This window comes from Bufo bufo, chromosome 1, assembly GCF_905171765.1.
Source record: "Bufo bufo chromosome 1, aBufBuf1.1, whole genome shotgun sequence".
Classification (NCBI taxonomy): domain Eukaryota; kingdom Metazoa; phylum Chordata; class Amphibia; order Anura; family Bufonidae; genus Bufo; species Bufo bufo.
Window position 1 is genome coordinate 352,721,324 of NC_053389.1, and position 20,772 is coordinate 352,742,095.

The following is a 20,772-nucleotide window of genomic DNA, read 5'->3' on the forward strand; positions in this document are numbered from 1 at the left end:
ACGTTTCAGCTCTCTCAATGGAGCCTTTGTCCAGCTGGACAAAGGCTCCATTGAGAGAGCTGAAACGTTGCTGTTAGATGGGTTAATAAACCATCCACCTATTTTCTCATCACAATTCTGGAGTGCTGCCGTTTTTCTTTAACATATTTATATGGGACCTTGGTCATAGGTCCTTGAAAGGATTTGCACCCGTTCTTAATGTGTGCTGCTTTTTTTCTTTTATATATATATATATATATATATATATATATATATATATACAGTTGCAAGAAAAAGTATGTGAACCCTTTGGAATTATATGGATTTCTGCACAAATTGGTCATAAAATGTGATCTGATCTTCATCTAAGTCACAACAATAGACAATCACAGTCTGCTTAAACTAATAACACACAAAGAATTAAATGTTACCATGTTTTTATTGAACACACCATGTAAACATTCACAGTGCAGGTGGAAAAAGTATGTGAACCCTTGGATTTAATAACTGGTTGAACCTCTTTTGGCAGCAATAACTTCAACCAAACATTTCCTGTAGTTGCAGATCAGACATGCACAATGGTCAGGAGTAATTCTTGACCATTCCTCTTTACAGAACTGTTTCAGTTCAGAAATATTCTTGGGATGTCTGGTGTGAATCGCTTTCTTGAGGTCATGCCACAGCATCTCAATCGTGTTGAGGTCAGGACTCTGACTGGGCCACTCCAAAAGGCAAATTTTCTTCTGTATAAGCCATTCTGTTGTTGATTTACTTTTATGCTTTGGGTTGTTGTCCTGTTGCAACACCCATCTTCTGTTGAGCTTCAACTGGTGGACAGATGGCCTTAAGTTCTCCTGCAAAATGTCTTGATAAACTTAGGAATTCATTTTTCCTTCGATGATAGCAATCCGTCCAGGCCCTGATGCAGCAAAGCAGCCCCAAACCATGATGCCCCCACCAACATACTTCTCAGTTGGGATGAGGTTTTGATGTTGGTGTGCTGTGCCTCTTTTTCTTCACACATAGTGTTGTGTGTTTCTTCCAAACAACTAAACTTTGGTTTAATCTGTCCACAGAATATTTTGCTAGTACTGCTGTGAAACATCCAGGTGCTCTTGTGCAAACTGTAAACGTGCAGCAATGTTTTTTTGGGACAGCAGTGGCTTCCTCTGTGGTATCCTCCCATGAAATCCATTCTTGTTTAGTGTTTTACGTATCGTAGATTCGCTAACAGGGATGTTAGCATATGACAGAGACTTTTGAAAGTCTTTAGCTGACACTCTAGGATTCTTCTTCATCTCATTGAGCAGTCTGCACTGTGCTCTTGCAGTCATCTTTACAGGACGGCCACTCCTAGGGAGAGTAGCAGCAGTGCTGAACTTTCTCCATTTATAGTGGGTCTTCTGAGAGCTCTTTTGTGCGAGGCATCATTCACATCAAGCAATGCTTCTTGTGAAAAGCAAACCCAAAACTGGTGTGTGTTTTTTATAGGGCAGGGCAGCTGTAACCAACACCTCCAATCTCATCTCATTGATTGGACTCCAGTTGGCTGACACCTCACTCCAATTAGCTCTTGGAGATGTCATCAGTCTAGGGGTTCACATACTTTTTCCACCTGCACTGTGAATGTTTACATGGTGTGTTCAATAAAAACATGGTAACATTTAATTCTTTGTGTGTTATTAGTTTAAGCAGACTGTGATTGTCTATTGTTGTGACTTAGATGAAGATCAGAACACATTTTTGACCAATTTGTGCAGAAATCCATATCATTCCAAAGGGTTCACATACTTTTTCTTGCAACTGTATATCATACAAAGAATTAGGGCAACACTGTCAATGTTCAATGTTAAAGTAGTGGGAGTGCCAGTGATTAATTATGATGTGACAAACCATCCAACAAAATTTTTTGTTGAGAACAGTCCCAGTAAGAGGACTGAAATGTAAATGGGTGAATAAAGGACACCATTCCTTTTCAGTGAATTTGATGTGCTGCATGTGCATGTGCTTTAACAAACCAGAGCGGTCCGCCCATGTACATAATGTCATGGATTAAGAAACAATAGACACGAAGGGCACACTCACCATAATAAGGAGTGCAAAAACAGCCAACAAATTGCACATCCAATAATTGTAAAATCTACAGTACAGACCAAAAGTTTGGACACCCCTTCTCATTCAAAGAGTTTTCTTTATTTTCATGACTATGAAAATTGTAGATTCACACTGAAGGCATCAAAACTATGAATTAACACATGTGGAATTATATACATAACAAACAAGTGTGAAACAACTGAAAATATGTCATATTTTTGCTTTAATTACTGCTTTGCACACTCTTGCCATTCTCTTGATGAGCTTCAAGAGGTAGTCCCCTGAAATGGTTTTCACTTCACAGGTGTGCCCTGTCAGGTTTAATAAGTGGGATTTATTGCCTTATAAATGGGGTTTGGACCATCAGTTGCGTTGAGGAGAAGTCAGGTGGATACACAGCTGATAGTCCTACTGAATAGACTGTTAGAATTTGTATTATGGCAAGAAAAAAGCAGCTAAGTAAAGAAAAACGAGTGGCCATCATTACTTTAAGAAATGAAGGTCAGTCAGTCAGCCGAAAAATTGAGAAAACTTTGAAAGTAATGGCTATTTGACCATGAAGGAGAGTGATGGGGTGCTGCGCCAGATGACCTGGCCTCCACAGTCACCGGATCTGAACCCAATCGAGATGGTTTGGGGTGAGCTGGACCGCAGAGTGAAGGCAAAAGGGCCAACAAGTGCTAAGCATCTCTGGGAAATCTTTCAAGACTGTTGGAAGACCATTTCAGGGGACTACCTCTTGAAGCTCATCAAAAGAATGCCAAGAGTGTGCAAAGCAGTAATCAAAGCAAAAGGTGGCTACTTTGAAGAACCTAGAATATGACATATTTTCAGTTGTTTCACACTTGTTTGTTATGTATATAATTCCACATGTGTTAATTCATAGTTTTGATGCCTTCATAGTCATGAAAATAAAGAAAACTCTTTGAATGAGAAGGTGTGTCCAAACTTTTGGTCTGTACTGTATAAAGCTATTTTATTGTAATGGACAAACAAACAAACACTTAAAAATTGTATACAATGGAAGATGTGCCTGTATAAATAAAACCAGGCACAGACAACCAGCCCACCAAAGTCCACAAATATGGACCAAACATGTAAAGTCCGGGACAATACACAATCAGATTTATTATCAAAATAATTATAATAATGCAGCATCAATAAATATAAGACAATACTTGCAGAAATAAAATATAAAATCACATAGATCCCGGACCTGTATGTAGGCCTATGTCGGAAAGACTGCCCCACGTGTATCGCCGCCTTCCTCAGGGGTATATTTGATAGATAAGTATGTTGTGACATAGATTGGAATGCAGAAATTGCACAAAATCAATATACAGTCAGGTCCATAAATATTAGGACACCAACACAATTCTAACATTTTTGGCTCTATACACTATACTCTATACACAATTAATTTGAACTGAAACGAACAAGATGTGCTTTAACTGCAGTCTGTCAGCTTTAATTTGAGGGTATTTACATGCAAATCAGGTGAACGGTGTAGGAATTACAACAGTTTGCATATGTGCCTCCCACTTGTTAACGGACCAAAAGTAATGGGACAATTGACTTCTCAGCTGTTCCATGGCCAGGTGTGTGTTATTCCCTCATTATCCCAATTACAATGAGCAGATAAAAGTTCCAGAGTTCATTTCAAGTGTGCTATTTGCATTTGGAATCTGTTGCTGTCAACTCTCAAGATGAGATCCAAAGAGCTGTTACTATCAGTGAAGCAAGCCATCATTAGGCTGAAAAAAACAAAATAAACCAGCTTTGACCAGCTCACTGGTGCGTTCCTTTGGTGCGTTGTTTTGGCCACGCCTAATGTTTTTGCTATCTCTCTGATGGGCTTGTTTTGTTTTTTCAGCCTAATGATGGCTTGCTTCACTGATAGTGACATCTCTTTGGATCTCATCTTGAGAGTTGACAGCAACAGATTCCAAATACAAATAGCACACTTGAAATGAACTCTGGACCTTTTATCTGCTCATTGTAATTGGGATAATGAGGGAATAACACACACCTGGTCATGGAACAGCGGAGAAGCCAATTGTCCCATTACTTTTAGTTCCCTTAACAAGTGGGAGGCACATATGCAAACTGTTGTAATTCCTACACCGTTCACCTGATTTGGATGTAAAAAACCCTCAAATTAAAGCTGACAGTCTGCAGTTAAAGCACATCATGTTCGTTTCATATAAAATCCATTGTGGTGGTGTATAGAGCCAAAATGTTACAATTGTGTCGATGTCCCAATATTTATGGACCTGACTGTAAATTCATGCTGAAGGTGGTTGAGTGGAAAAATAAGACAACAACTTATGTGTGGCTCTGAAAAAGAATAGAAGAAAAGTGATGTGAATAATGATAACAAAAACATTACATATACCAATTTGATTCAGTGGATTTAAACATTTAATCTATTCCATCTTCCTCAGCTATAACACTTTTTAATGACTGCCCCTAACCATAGTACATGTTATCTTATTTGACTAAATTCAGGAAGTGTTCTACCAAAGGTCTTTTTTCAGCATAATGTTTGATTTATGTTGACCTACTGTACTCCTTTTGGGTCATTTCACTAATATAACCCAAGCCACAAAGACACTTGATCAGATATCAGAGTTGCCATGACATTTGAAGTGTCCTCTGAAGGTAAATTTTTTGCTAGTGTTTTGATGGGAAAATGTGGGTCCTTTTGTGATATTGCCACACTGAGCACAAGGATATATACCACGGTTAGGGCTACCAGTGATTGTAGTCTGTACACTACTGTGCTCTGGGCCAATGTCTGATTTAAACAGTACAGGTATATCCCTATGTTTTGGTGCATTTGTATGCTATCATCGGTTTATTGTGAAAATTTCTGGGTATCTCTTTACTCAGGATATTCCAGTGTCTATAGATGATTTTTCCCAATTTGGTGAGGCTAGAAATGCGGTACTATATTGACCTGCTGGAGGGACCGGATATAAGACGGGCACCTGGAAAAGCATTTGGTTTTGTTTCTCCTAAGAGTCCATATAACTGCTTTTTATGTTACTCTTAAATCCGCGTCAAGGGATATGTTGGTTCTACCCACTTGCAATTGATAAAATCTACAGCATTTGCACAGGGTAGATAATGGCGTCATATCCACATCAATTTTTCTATAGCATGAAAATGTGGCTTTGTAAGACTGATTTACATGCATTGAACTTCATTGAAGATTTTTGCCATGTGTGCAAAAAGCACAAAGAATTGTTGAAATTGTACATAATGCATGTGATAGACATTTCTGGTATTAACAATACAGTTTATAAGACTGCACAGTTATTTTCTTTAGCTCAACGTGGAAGTTTTGCTGTACGGGCCTTCTAGTATTTTGCTAAGAATAAGTGTTCTACTGTGCATTATATCTTTTACAGGTCAACTGTATGTTTTGGACTACGCCCCTCGCCAAAACAAGTCAGGTATTGGATTTTTGTATTTCTGACTTGCTGGCTTATTCATTGGCATTAGAATCACAACATGTTCTATGGAATCCATTTGCATAAATTCATATATTTGTGTCATCCTTTTATGTTCTTGTGACATTGGGAAGGTTTGCTTTATTTTATTATAACAAAAAATCTATGCATACTGTTACTGCTCACACTTGCATTAGTTCTCCTTATGTTCCTATTATTATAATTAAAAGAAACAGAATATTACATAGGGTAATACAATATAGGAAACATATTCTGAACGAACAAATGTGGTGAATGCTTACATACGGTATTCCTCATGTGCAGAGTCACAACTGTACGCATATAAACAGTCCAACTCTCACAGTAGCAGCGCCACCAAATTGAGAAGAAAGACTTTATTACTAGAGACAGTCTAATAATTATACATTTCATAGTTAAGCTCCTTGCTTAGGCATAAAAACAATATGCATGGCACACTCTATATATACACACACCATATAGGCAGTAGCATATAAGAGGAGGGATTACAGAAAGTAATTAATGGTTAATAATAAAATACTCAATCATGTGTATTGAAAAAATAATAAAATATGATTGCAAGGCATTAGTGAATGGTTACATATTATAAAATTCAAAACTGCATATGGCACAGTGGTTCGACTATGATTGCTTGGCAGCTTTTGATGCTACTGGGGCACAATGATATAACTATGTAGTAATGGTGCCAGGATGGTATATACTATCATGGACTGTGACTAAGCAACCAAGACTTCTGATGCAGACCAAAAACTTTCACTTTTCTAATTAGAAAAGTTGTGCATGTGCATTGGCTCAGGCCAATAAAAGCAAGGTAACTGGACAACTGGGAACACTATAAAATAGAACTGAGGGGCACTATAGGCAGCCTGTGCTGCAATCAAGAGGAATTGTGGGTGCCAAGGATGAGCAAATTTCTCAAAATTCATTCCATTCTGATTTGTCTAAACCTGTAAAGAAAGTTAATATGGATACGAATCAATTCTACCTGATTTAGGGGGATTAAAGAGGCTGTCCTGCCATTTATATCGATGACCTATCATCAGGAAGGGTCATCAATATCTGATTAACAGATCCAGGGCCGTCTTTAACAAGGGGAAAAAGGGGCAGCTGCCCCTGGCCCAGTTACTGCTAGCCACTGCCGGGGTGTCAGGCTGACAGCTACACAGAGGGGTGCTGCCATGCCTGCCTGCCGGCACTCCAGGCAGCGAACTGTGAGAGCTGTGATTCTCTTAGGAGAAAGGACCTTAGATGACCACATCACCATGTGACCAGTAACCTAGCAATATTACTGTTCACATGGCTATGAGGTCATTAAAGGTCCTGTCTACCAGGAGTGTTGCTGCAGGAGAAGTTTGCCTTAATGGGGTATCATTCAAGGGAACGGAGCTTAGCCGCACCCACGCTAGTTGATACTAGTCATGACGTCAGTGGGCCGGCGGTAAACAGTGAGAAGGCCGCGGCGCTACTGGAGCGCCGCTGCCTTCTCAAACAGCTGATCGGCGGGGGTCCCGGGTGTCGGACCCCCGCCGATCACAAGCTGATGATCTATCCAGAGGATAGATCATCAGTTAAAACAAAGTGCAGAACCCCTTTAACTGTGGAGCTTTTTTTGTGAAGATAACATTAGGAAAAGGTGACAGGGGCTGTTATACTAATATACTGTAAGCTACTGTATACTGTGGGTGCTGTATACTGTGGGGAGCTGTATACTGTGGGGGGCTGTATACTGTGGTGTGCTATACTGCTCTACTGTATACTATGGGGTGCTGTATACTGTGGGGGGCTGTATACTGTGGGGGCTGTATACTGTGGTGTGCTATACTGCTCTACTGTATACTATGGGGTGCTGTATACTGTGGGGGGCTGTATACTGTGGGGGGCTATACTTCTCTACTGTATACTATGGGGTGCTGTATACTGTGGGGGGCTGTATACTGTGGGGTACTGTATACTGTGGGGTGCTGTATACTGTGGGGTGCTATACTGCTCTACTGTATACTATGGGGTGCAGTATACTGTAGGGGTGCTATACTGCTCTACTGTATACTATGGGGTGCTGTATACTGTGGTGTGCTGTATACTGTGGGGTGCTTTATACTATGGGGTGCTGTATACTGTAAGCTACTGTATACTGTAGGGTGCTATACTGCTCTACTGTATACTACGGGGTGCTGTATACTGTGGGGGGCTGTATACTGTGGGGTGCTGTAAACTGTAGGGTGCTGTATACTGTGGGGTGCTATACTGCTCTACTGTATACTATGGGGTGCTGTATACTGTGGGGTGCTGTATACTGTATATTGTGAGGGGCTTTATACTGTGGGGTGCTGTATACTGTGGGGTGCTATACTGCTCTAATGTATACTGTGGGGTGCTGTATACTGTGAGGTGCTGTATTCTGTATAGTTTGGGGTGCTGTATACTGTATACCGTGAGGTGCTGTATACCATGAGGTGCTGTATATTGTGGGGTGCTATACTGCTCTGCTGTATACTGTGAGGTGCAGTATTCTGTATAATTTGGGGTGCTGTATACTGTATACTGTGAGGTGCTGTATACTGTGAGGTGCTGTATATTGTGGAGTTCTATACTGCTGTACTGTATACTGTGGGGTGCTGTATACTGTGGGGGGTTGTATACTGTGGGAGGCTGTATACTGTGGGGTGCTGTATACTGTGGGGTGCTGTATAGTGTGGGGTGTTGTATAGTGTGGGGTGCTGTATAGTGTGGGATGCTGTATAGTGTATAGTTTGGGGTGCTGTATACTGTATAATGTGAGGTGCTGTATATTGTGGCGTGCTGTATATTGTGAGATGCTATACTGCTGTACTGTATACTGTGAGGTGCTGTATACTGTGGGGTGCTGAATACTGTATAGTGTGGGGTGCTGTATACTGTGGGGTGCTATACTGCTCTACTGTATACTATGGGGTGCTGTATACTGTGGGGTGCTGTATACTGTATATTGTGAGGGGCTTTATACTGTGGGGTGCTGTATACTGTGGGGTGCTATACTGCTCTAATGTATACTGTGGGGTGCTGTATACTGTGAGGTGCTGTATTCTGTATAGTTTGGGGTGCTGTATACTGTATACCGTGAGGTGCTGTATACCATGAGGTGCTGTATATTGTGGGGTGCTATACTGCTCTGCTGTATACTGTGAGGTGCAGTATTCTGTATAATTTGGGGTGCTGTATACTGTATACTGTGAGGTGCTGTATACTGTGAGGTGCTGTATATTGTGGAGTTCTATACTGCTGTACTGTATACTGTGGGGTGCTGTATACTGTGGGGGGTTGTATACTGTGGGGGGCTGTATACTGTGGGGTGCTGTATACTGTGGGGTGCTGTATAGTGTGGGGTGTTGTATAGTGTGGGGTGCTGTATAGTGTGGGATGCTGTATAGTGTATAGTTTGGGGTGCTGTATACTGTATAATGTGAGGTGCTGTATATTGTGGCGTGCTGTATATTGTGAGATGCTATACTGCTGTACTGTATACTGTGAGGTGCTGTATACTGTGGGGTGCTGAATACTGTATAGTGTGGGGTGCTGTATACTGTGGGGTGCTGTAAACTGTATAGTGTGGGGTGCTATACTGAATACTGTGGGGTGCTGTATACTATAGGGTGCTATACTGCATACTGTGGGTTGCTGTATACTATAGGGTGCTATACTGCATTCTGTGGGGTGCTAAATACAATAGGGTGCTATATTGCATACTGTGGGGTGCTGTATACTATAGGGTGCTATACTGCATACTGTGGGGTGCTGTATACTATAGGGTGCTATACTGCATACTGTGGGGTGCTGTATAATATAGGGTGCTTTACTGCATACTGTGGGGTGCTGTATACTATAGGATGCCGGGGTGCACTGTAACGCTAGGGTGAGCCGAGCCCCGGTCTCCTTCCTGCAGAGCGGTGCCCACTTCTAGCCTGAGCCCAGCTGCCCAGAGCACTGATCCTGAGCCGCTGGAGTCTTCAGAACTGGAAGTATTTACAGTCATTCATTGTACTCTACGAGGTGTGTGGATTTTTTGTGTGTGTTGTGGTGGAGGGCGTGATTGCATGCAAGGGTGTGGGAAGGCGGGATCCAGGGGGCCCAAGTACATTTTTGCCCAGTGTCCAATCAATATTAAAGATGGCCCTGAACAGATCAACCAATGAACGAGCGAAACGCTTGTTCATTTGTTGAAATTGATTGACAATCTGCCCCTCTAAAGGTGCAACAGATCACCCGATAAACAAAACGCTCATTCATTGGGTGAGACTGTTGTTCGTGCAGGATCCTAAATTATCGTTGTCTAAACAGCGATCTGCTGCACAGAAAAAATGCAGCTATATGTGACGAGCGATCGCAATCCTTCGTCCTCATACTGGAGGGTGTGGGTGATTGTTGCATATAAATGCAGCTCTTCACCTCCGCTTATCAAGCAGCCGACTGTTGGGAAGGATCGCTTCATTCCTGACAAGCTGCTGCTCATTGGCATTCTAAATCCACCTTTATATGATAAACCATCCAAACTGTAAATACCAAATTGATACTAAAATAATTCTCATGAGGACCAATATGTACTATAAGAGATCCAATGGTAAAAATCTCCACAATAGTAAATATAATAGAATAATTACACTAAAGTGCATGTGACAAAGGCAGTATTCTCCTTTCAGATCATATGTGGTATTTGCAATACATCTCCTAATGTAAACAGGAAATGTGCTGCTAACAGATTATGTTCATCCCTATATAGTTTGCACTGGGCTGTGTAAAACACCAATTAAACTGGCGCCAATTAATATGGCCACTACAAGAAAATTTAGACTGGCACATTCTTATTCATAGTCATAGGTGCATATCCATAAAGCAAACATAATTGATAAAAAAAATTATGGCTGCACACACATATAAGCAGTAAAGCTGAGAAATGGGGATCATTCTAAATTAAAGTGGTATTATACCTACTATAAATGGATCAATGGAAGCAGTGAAGGAACCAGCTACATTTGTACTTTGCTCAGAAGCCCCAGGCAGATGGGCGTTTGCTCAGTCTAAAAGAGGCGCTACCCTCAATAAATACTACAAGAAAATTTAGACTGGCACATTCTTATTCATAGTCATAGGTGCATATCCATAAAGCAAACATAATTGATAAAAAAAAATAATGGCTGCACACACATACAGTCAGGTCCATAAATATTGGGACACGGACACAATACAAATTTTTGACTTTATACACCACCACAATGGATTTGAAATGAAACGAACAAGATGTGCTTTAACTGCAGACTGTCAGCTTTAATTTGAGGGTATTTACATGCAAATCAGGTGAACGGTGTAGGAATTACAACAGTTTTCATATGTGCCTCCCACTTGTTAACGGACCAAAAGTAATGTGACAATTGGCTTCTCAGCTGTTCCATGGCCAGGTGTGTGTTAGTCCCTCATTATCTCAATTACAATGAGCAGATAAAAGGGCCAGAGTTCTTTCAAGTGTACAATTTGCATTTGGAATCTGTTGCTGTCAACTCTCAAGATGAGATCCAAAGAGCTGTTACTATCAGTGAAGCAAGCCATCATTAGGCTGAAAAAACAAAAGAAACTAATCAGAGAGATAGCAAAAACATTAGGCGTGGCCAAAACAACAGTTTGGAACATTCTTAAAAAGAAGGAACGCACCAGTGAGCTCACCAACACTAAAAGACCCGGAAGACCACGGAAAACATGATGGTGGATGACCGAAGAATTCCTTCCCTGGTGAAGAAAACACCCTTCACAACAGTTGACCAGATCAAGAACACTCTCCAGGAGGTAGGTGTATCTGTGTCAAAGTCAACAAACAAGAGAAGACTTCACCAGAGTGAATACAGAGGGATCACCACAAGGTGTAAACCATTGGTGAGCCTCAAAAACAGGAAGGCCAGATTACAGTTTGCCAAATGACATCTAAAAAAGTCTTCACAGTTCTGAAACAACATCCTATTAACAGATGAGACCAAGATCAACTTGTACCAGAGTGATGGGAAGAGAAGAGTATGGAGAAGGCAAGGAACTGCTCATTATCCTAAGCATACCACCTCATCAGTGAAGCGTGGTGGTAGTGTCATGGTGTCGGCATGTATGGCTGCCAATGGAACTGGTTCTCTTGTATTTATTGATAATGTGACTGCTGACTAAAGCAGTAGGATGAATTCTGAAGTGTTTCGGGCAATATTATCTGCTCATATTCAGCCAAATGCTTCAGAACTCATTGGACGGCGCTTCACAGTGCAGATGGACAATGATCCAAAGCATACTGCAAAAGCAACCAAAGAGGTTTTTTTAAGGGAAAGAAGTGGAATGTTATGCAATGGCCAAGTCAATCACCTGACCTGAATCCGATTGAGCTAGCTGAAGACAAAACTGAAGGGAAAATGCCCCAAGAACAAGCAGGAACTGAAGACAGTTGCAGTAGAGGCCTGGCAGAGCATCACCAGGGATGAAACCCAGCGTCTAGTGATGTCTATGCGTTCCAGACTTAAGGCTGTAATTGACAGCAAAGGATTTCAAACCAAGTATTAAAAAGTGAAAGTTTGATTTATGATTATTATTCTGTCCCATTACTTTTGGTTCCTTAACATGTGGGAGGCACATATGCAAACTGTTGATTTGGATGTAAATACCCTCAAATTAAAGCTGACAGTCTGCAGTTAAAGCACATCTTGTTAGTTACATTTCAAATCCATTGTGGTGGTGTATAGAGCCAAACATGTTAGAATTGTGTCGATGTCCCAATATTTATGGAGCTGACTGTATAAGCAGTAAAGCTGAGAAATGGGGATCATTCTAAATTAAAGTGGTATTATACCTACTATAAATGGATCAATGGAAGCTCTTAGCGCACATTTAGATCAAACTTGTGTCGGGCCCATCTACCAAGCGTTAAGGTGGCTTCCGCAGACGGGTCCCTGTCACTAATATACCGCCTCTCTTTGACTTATCCAAGTCCACATTTTCAAGAGCTTCCATTGATCCATTTATAGTAGGTATAATACCACTTTAATTTAGAATGATCCCCATTTCTCAGCTTTACTGCTTATATGTGTATGCAGCCATTATTTTTTTGTTATCAATTAATATGGCCAGGCATGTCCCTGTTTCAGCAACCCTTACTGTTACAGATTTGTCCAAGGTCAACTGGTGCTGGCGATTGAACAAGTCAAAGATCATCTGACTCAATATTTTACATTTACTGAAAAGGTCCAATTTTATGGGAAGCTCACAAGGCTGTGATCAGAGGAGAACTAATATCAATAATGACTTGAATCAAACAGCAAAGGACCTCACTTCTGAACTCATTGTCCTCCCAGATACCTGAGCTAGAAGCTATGCATCAAAAATTCAAAGCCCTCACAACGCTAGACAAACTTAACATATTGCATAAAAAAAGTACGTGTTTTTACGGCGGTCACTAAGGGGCCTTAGGCGCAGCTTTTTTACGGCGGACCAGTCTAAGCGCTGCATGGGTCCCCCGTTCAGTGGGGAGTGGGGGCCTGGCTCTCACATGAGAGCCGCGGCCCTGCTCTAACAGCCTGGACCAGTAGGAGTGCCAATCTGGGCTGTTAAATCTTTACATGCCGTGGGCCATGGCACCCGCCGCATGTAAAGTGCTGACAGAGGGATCGGACTCCCTCTGTCTCCCATCGGCACCCCGCAAATGCGATCGCGGGGTGCAATGTGTGTGAAGGCTGGCTGGGGTCATGGGGTCTTGAGTAATTTCCAGCAGGCTACGCCAAAGAATAGCATTGCCATTAAAATTCAATGCACTACAGGGATAGTGCATTGTATTTTAGAAGAAATCAAAATACTGTCTGTTATAGTGGTAAAAAAAACACATTTATAAAAAAAATATCCATAACAAAATAAGCTTTTTTTTCTATTGAAAATACGCTTTTCAATGAAAAAATGTTTTTAAATATCTCCCCCATATGTTCAGTATTGCCACATCCGTAACGAGCAGGACTACATAAGTATCATGTAAATTATCCCTTATGGTGAACGCTGTAAAAAAAAAATGCTAATTTATTCTTAGTTGCCCCCAAAAAAACTTAACAAGCAATCAAAAAGTGTAGTTTACTCCAAAATAAACCAATGAAAAATGCAAGTCGTCCCGCAAAAATTAAGCTCTCACACAACTCCATAGAAAGAAAATGAAAAATGTTTTAGGAAGGAGCGATGCAAAAACATTTTTTGTTTTCTTTTTTAAAAAAAGGGGTTTTATTGCAAAAAAGTAGTAAAATGTAAAAAATTATGTATTTGGTAACACTGTAATCGTACTGACCCAGAGAATAAAGATATTATGTTATTTGTACCGAAAAATGAAAGCCATAAAATTTATAGTGTAAAAACGCAGTGGCAGAATTGCTGTTTTTCCCATCTCCCTCCCAGAAAGAGTTAATAAAAGTTAATCAGAAAGTTATGTGTACCCCAAAATGGCCCCATTAAAAACTACAAAAAACAAGCCCTCATACAGCTATATAGACAGAAAAAGTTGTTGCTCTTGGAACGCGACAATGACAAAAAGAAGAAAAACACTTGGTCAGTAAGGCCAAAAACAGGCTGGTCACTAAGGGGTTAAACATCAAGTCTGCAAAAAATACTTCCATTCTAAATTTAAATACTCTTAACATGGCAATAAAAATAATCAGATCATGTTTACCATTATTAAAAAAAATAGAAAAAAAAAGCATGTATTAATAAGATCACTGACCCCCACAGTTCTTTAACATCGAACTCCAATAAGATTGCTGAGGTTTTTCTTGTATTCTATTCCAATCTGCAGTCTGGAATCAGAAGCACATAACCCTCAGAACCAAATTAATGTACAAACCACTATAAAACATTTTTACCCTGTTAACCTCCGAAATATATTAGAGGATGACAGCTTTTTATTGACATGGTCCTTCAATGATCAGGAGTTACGTAAATTGTTAATGTGTAAAATGTTAATTTCCATTCCATCTTGGAAAAGTCCTGGCCCAGATGGCCTTACCATAAATTTTATAAATCAATACTCCTCCCCCACTTCGCATCCTGAATCTTTAATACTCTTCTGAATGGGGATCAACTTCCCCCACAAGCCCTGGAAGCACACATAGTCATTCTCTCAAAGGAGGGGAATGAACCCATATTCAGTAGTTATAGACCTATTTTGCTATTAAACATGCATATCAAGTGGCGGACTAAGGCACCAGCTTGGAGGCTGAGTGCTATTCTCCCTAAAATAATTTACAGACTGGGTTTATGAAGGGGAGAAAAGGTGAGATTTTTTAAAACTGGTGTTCCCATACACCAGCCTTGTTCTCCCTGCACTTGCATGAGATGTGCCTAACTTATTAAGAGACTGAGTTCCACCTCTTTTTCACCACTTTGGAAAACTGGAGAGAAGCCTAAAAAGTCACAAATTATGACACACATATGGCGTGCCCCATAATATGCAACTTTTTTTCTCAGCAATTTTGGCATAAACTATTTCATAATTGTCCCTCACTACCTCTAGAGTTGTAAGATTAATTGACTATATTAGAACACGTAGAAATAACACTGGTTCTTCTTGACACAGATGCTGAGAAGGCTTTTGACAGGATCAGTTAGCCTTATATGATAATCACACTACAAAAAATGTTAAAAGCCATTCACTCTCTCTACAGCCGCTCAATGGTAAAGATTAGGATTAACACCATCCTTTCCAACAGCTTTGAAATTGAAAACGGGACCCCCTTCCCCCTCTATCCTCATCATGGTTATGGAGACGTTGCTCTACGACAAGATACCGTAGATTCAAGGCCTACAAATAGCATGCACAGACAATGTATTTATACAAAACTCCAAACATTTCTCCCACACATTAGGCTACTTTCACACTAGCGTTTTGGCTTTCCGTTTGTGAGATCTGTTCAGGGCTCTCAAAAGCAATACAAAACGGATTAGTTTTGCCCTAATGCATTCTGAATGGAAAAGGATCCGCTCAGAATGCTTCAGTTTGCCTCCGTTCAGTCACCATTCCGCTCTGGAGGCGGACACCAAAACGCTGACTGCAACGTTTTGCTGTCCGCCTGACGAAGCGGAGCCAAACGGATCTGTTCTGGCACACAATGTAAGTAAATGGGAACGGATCCGTTTTCTCTGACACAATCTGGCACAATAGAAAACTGATCCGTCCCCCATTGACTTTCAATGGTGTTCAAGATTGATCCATCATGGCTATAGAAAACATAATACAACCGGATCCGTTCATGACGGATGCATGCGGTTGTATTATTGTAATGGAAGCGTTTTTGCAGATCCATGACGGAAACGTGTGAAAGTAGCCTTACTCGACTATTCAATATATATGGTCAGATTTCCAATTTTAAAATTAATTTGAGTAAATACGAAGCACTTAATATCTTGCTTCTGAACCATACTCTATGTATGGTAATAGGAAACTCTTCTTTCTTCTGGCCAGCAGGTTCTACTAAATATTTTGGTATCTACCTCCCAAGAGATTCCACAAAATTGTATAACCTGAACTACTTTTCACTTCTTGCGGACATTCGGAATCAATTACATTCCCTGAAAATCCCTTGCTGTGGATGGGCCAAACTAATTTGATTAAATCTTTTTTAATCATTTACCTTATTCAGACTCTTCCCATCTGGATCCGCCTGAATAGAGCAATTGTTTTTTTAGAAACTGTTGTCTAGGGATTAGGGATAAATTTAAAAAAAATTTAGAACCCTTGGAGAGACCCCCAAAAACCCAGTTACCATCAATCACTGAAGCCCCTCCCTAATACTTCTTCTACCAGGTCAGGAGGTAGTTCTCTTTTTTCTCTGGGAAGGAGGTCACCCAAGACTGTCTTATTGGGGTCTGTGTTGTAAGATGTGTCGTGGAGGCCTTGGCCTCCCTGATATTTATTTCTACTCCAGTGCCAATCATATATGTCAGTGGTGTCACAAACCCAAACTCCAATCTATATATGACACTAGAGCTTCGCTGCCTGTCTTCAGTTGAGAAACAAGCCATGTGGGGTTTAGTCAAGCACTCTCCTATAAGAGGTACCATTTCAGTATGGAACAAATTTAAAGGGGTTGGTCACTTTCTGGTTACTGTTAGCCAGTGTGTTTGTAAGATGATTATATGGTACTTACTAATATAGCCATTGTTAAAATTCTGTGCCATTTTCTATATTTCTTTTGTGCTGTCCACATAGAGATTCTGTCCGTAAAATGGCTGCTGATGGGTGGTCATGTTGTTAGGCAAATCATCTTTTTGTGATGTCTGCTCTCCTCAGATACACTGCACCTGCCATCTAATCTTAAAATGATTAGAGTTTGTAGGTGCAGTGTGTTTGAATAAAAGAAAACAGAATATAGAAAATAGAAATACAGAAAATAGGACAAAACACTAACAATATTGCCTCAGCAAATGCCACAGTGCAGCACAAAATACTGGTGTCTGCTCTACAGTATGATACTGTATCATGTCTTTTCTAGATACATCAAAATTCAGGAGATCTCATTCAAATTGTTAACCAGATGGTACAGATCATCTGCCTTTCTCCCTGGAATAAAACATACTTGAATCTTGCTGGCAATGACATGAAGATGTAGCAGACGTCTCCCATATCCGGGAATTACGGACTTCTGGGAAGCTATACAATCTAATATAAATACATTTGCTCAACTTCTATCTAGCTAGACTCTGCTTTTATCCTATTGTAGAAACTCTATCCCACATTTAAACCCCACAAACCTAATCTACATACCCTCCTACTCACCACCTCCAAACTACTCAAATCCCTGATGTGGCGCTAATCAGATGCACCCACTATACAACAATGTGCCAATAAAGTGCAACTCATCCACAGAATGGAGCAATTGGTCTATTAGAAACTGTTGTCTAGGGATTATGGATAGATTTTTAAAAATGTAGAACCCTTGGAGAGACCCCCAAAAACCCAGTTACCATCGCTGATGCCCATCACTAATACTGCCAAACATAGGACCTACACCAGACCAATTTTATACTGGCCTAGTCAGGGCTGGGACAAGGTCCACCACCAACAGAGGCTGAGCAGCCCAAGTGCGCCCCCCCCCCCCCCCCCCCCGGGGCGTTCCTTGTAATTTTACCCCATCCAGAACCCCATCAGACCTCAGATCAGACGGAAAAGAATATTATCTTTATTTAAGAACTATCTTACTTTACTTCAGGGCAGACTCTCACGCTCTATCCCTGCTGGGGCCTGGGCTGGGTCGTGATGACACAGTGCTGTGCTGCTGCCTGCTGCTGCCCGCGCTGCTCCTGGTCTCCAGAGGGCGCACATGTGACCTGACTGCATACAGCGCGTCAGGTCAAAGTACGCGCTGTACGCAGCCAGTCAGGCAAGCGACTGAGCAGAGACCAGAGCAGCGGAGCGGCCGATCCAGGAGGCGGAGCGGGGAGGGAGCACGTAAGTCAGTGCCAAGTGTTCACTACTCCCCCCGTCCTCCAGCGTGGCCGGCAGCCTGGCAGGCGCAGCAGCAGCAGCGACGTGGTCAGTGGCCTGCCTGCCGCCCAGAGGCTGGAGCCTCCCCAGGATCTGTGTCGGCCCGGCCCTGGGCCTAGTCAATCTATGTACACAACCTGCTTAGTACAAATGCAGTAGATATATAGTAGATATACAGTACAGACCAAAAGTTTGGACACACCTTCTCATTCAAAGAGTTTTCTTTATTTTCATGACTATGAAAATTGTAGATTCACACTGAAGGCATCAAAATTATGAATTAACACATGTGGAATTATATACATAACAAACAAGTGTGAAACAACTGAAAATATGTCATATTCTAGGTTCTTCAAAGTAGCCACCTTTTGCTTTGATTACTGCTTTGCACACTCTTGGCATTCTCTTGATGAGCTTCAAGAGGTAGTCCCCTGAAATGGTTTTCACTTCACGGGTGTGCCCTGTCAGGTTTAATAAGTGGGATTTCTTGCCTTATAAATGGGGTTGGGACCATCAGTTGCGTTGAGGAGAAGTCAGGTGGATACACAGCTGATAGTCCTACTGAATAGACTGTTAGAATTTGTATTATGGCAAGAAAAAATCAGCTAAGTAAAGAAAAACGAGTGGCCATCATTACTTTAAGAAATTAAGGTCAGTCAGTCAGCCGAAAAATTGGGAAAACTTTGAAAGTAAGGGCTATTTGACCATGAAGGAGAGTGATGGGGTGCTGCGCCAGATGACCTGGCCTCCACAGTCACCGGACCTGAACCAAATCGAGCTGGTTTGGGGTGAGCTGGACCGCAGAGTGAAGGCAAAAGGGCCAACAAGTGCTAAGCATCTCTGGGAACTCCTTCAAGACTGTTGGAAGACCATTTCAGGTGACTACCTCTTGAAGCTCATCAAGAGAATGCCAAGAGTGTGCAAAGCAGTAATCAAAGCAAAAGGTGGCTACTTTGAAGAACCTAGAATATGACATATTTTCAGTTGTTTCACACTTGTTTGTTATGTATATAATTCCACATGTGTTAATTCATAGTTTTGATGCCTTCATAGTTATGAAAATAAAGAAAACTCTTTGAATGAGAAGGTGTGTCCAAACTTTTGGTCTGTACTGTATATGTTAGATATACAGATCAAATTAACACCCAGATTTGCACCCTGTTTCTATGTTTCCCCTCCACTCCCTCTATTCTTCTTGTAGCTGGCTTTACGAAGGAACAACCATGACATTGGCAGACATTCCCTATGTAAGGCTACGAATTGTTCCCATTTTCATGGCTTATTTATAACTGGAATTACTTGCTCATTGTACAGATTTGTCTATTTTCTTCAATAAAGATAGAATAAACACAAATATGAGACCAAAGTTTTAAATAAGATACAGCTTAATAATGAAAAATAATAATAATACTATGGATCTGTGATGTACTGTACGTCCAGCATTATGTGAGTAAGGTACTGTACACCCACGCTCAGGTTAGAACTCACAGCATTTTAGATTACCATGATGTTGTGAGTTTGGATCCAGTGAGCCATGGTTGAATCGGGAAGGTGGCCCTCACATGGACTGTTTTTCCTGGACCACACTCACCCATGTAAAATTAGCCTAATAATTTAATATAACCTTTTGGAAATATAAATAATTCAAATAGAATGCAATCAAATTATCCATTGACAATATTGTCCCATGTAAGGTTCTTCCCGCATTGACTATTGAATGAGTACATCCATTTGGTACGATCGTCCACATGAATATATTCCAGACCATATTTTTGACAAGAATGAGGAATTTACTGCAATTAACAGTCCACATCACTGGAGACCCCGAACTGGGAAGTACAGAACCATATGAAAAGAAAATCCACTTCAAAGTTTAAAAAAGATCCATATTCATATATGAGGTGCCCAGAATGTCCCATACCCCAGACTAGACTGTTAAGTTAATTCAGACCCCTCTCTGGTAGCAAGATGCCCCCTAGAGGAACAGTTGTGGAAACCACCAGGGCCGGCTTATATATAAAGTATACAGGAGTGAAACTTCCGCTGTAGCAGGCGGCTGCTACAGGACACTATTGCTTAGTTTAGGGACTCTCACCAGGCCAAGGGGCCCGGCATACCCTACAGTCTGACTCCTAAGTCCAGCACTGCGATACTATTGCTGAGCACTGGACAGTGGAGTCCAGAGGAGTACTAACAAACATCACAGAGGAATTTCTGCAGCCCCACCCCCTTGCCGGTGTCTACATCTTTGGCCCGCAAGAGAAGGAACCTTGGCTGTTCTGCGGCAGAAGGGGGAAAGAAGGAGACAGTGGGGCAAGAAGGAAAGGGTGGAGCAAAAGAGAAACATGGAAAACAAGACTGCAGGGAAGTGTAGTGGAGTCAGGCTGCATGTCTTTACTATCAACTGTGTACTATACATTACATGTGTCCTCACTACTGACTGTGTACTATATACTGCATGTGTCCTGACTACCGACTATATACTACATGTGTCATCATTACTGACTGTGTACTATATACTGCATGTGTCATTACTACCAACTTTGAATCCAGAGGTAAAAAACTTTTGAGGGTGAATATTTGCCCATTTGGAATCACACATTTGGTATCTAAACAAGCAAATTTCAACACTGAGAAGGATTGGCTATTTTGAAAATAATTTTCTGCTCACTGAGTAGGTACTCTATGGGGTAGATG

General features: G+C 41.1%; 1 protein-coding gene across 1 annotated transcript in view; it reads left to right on the forward strand.

The window, feature by feature from the left end:
• KCNIP1 (potassium voltage-gated channel interacting protein 1) overlaps window positions 1-20,772 on the forward strand; it is a 656,186-nt gene that overhangs the window by 103,700 nt on the left and 531,714 nt on the right. The window contains exon 2 of the mRNA XM_040404788.1: window positions 5,487-5,531. Coding sequence (XP_040260722.1) covers window positions 5,487-5,531 — 45 coding nt within the window. The remainder of the gene's footprint in view (window positions 1-5,486; window positions 5,532-20,772) is intronic.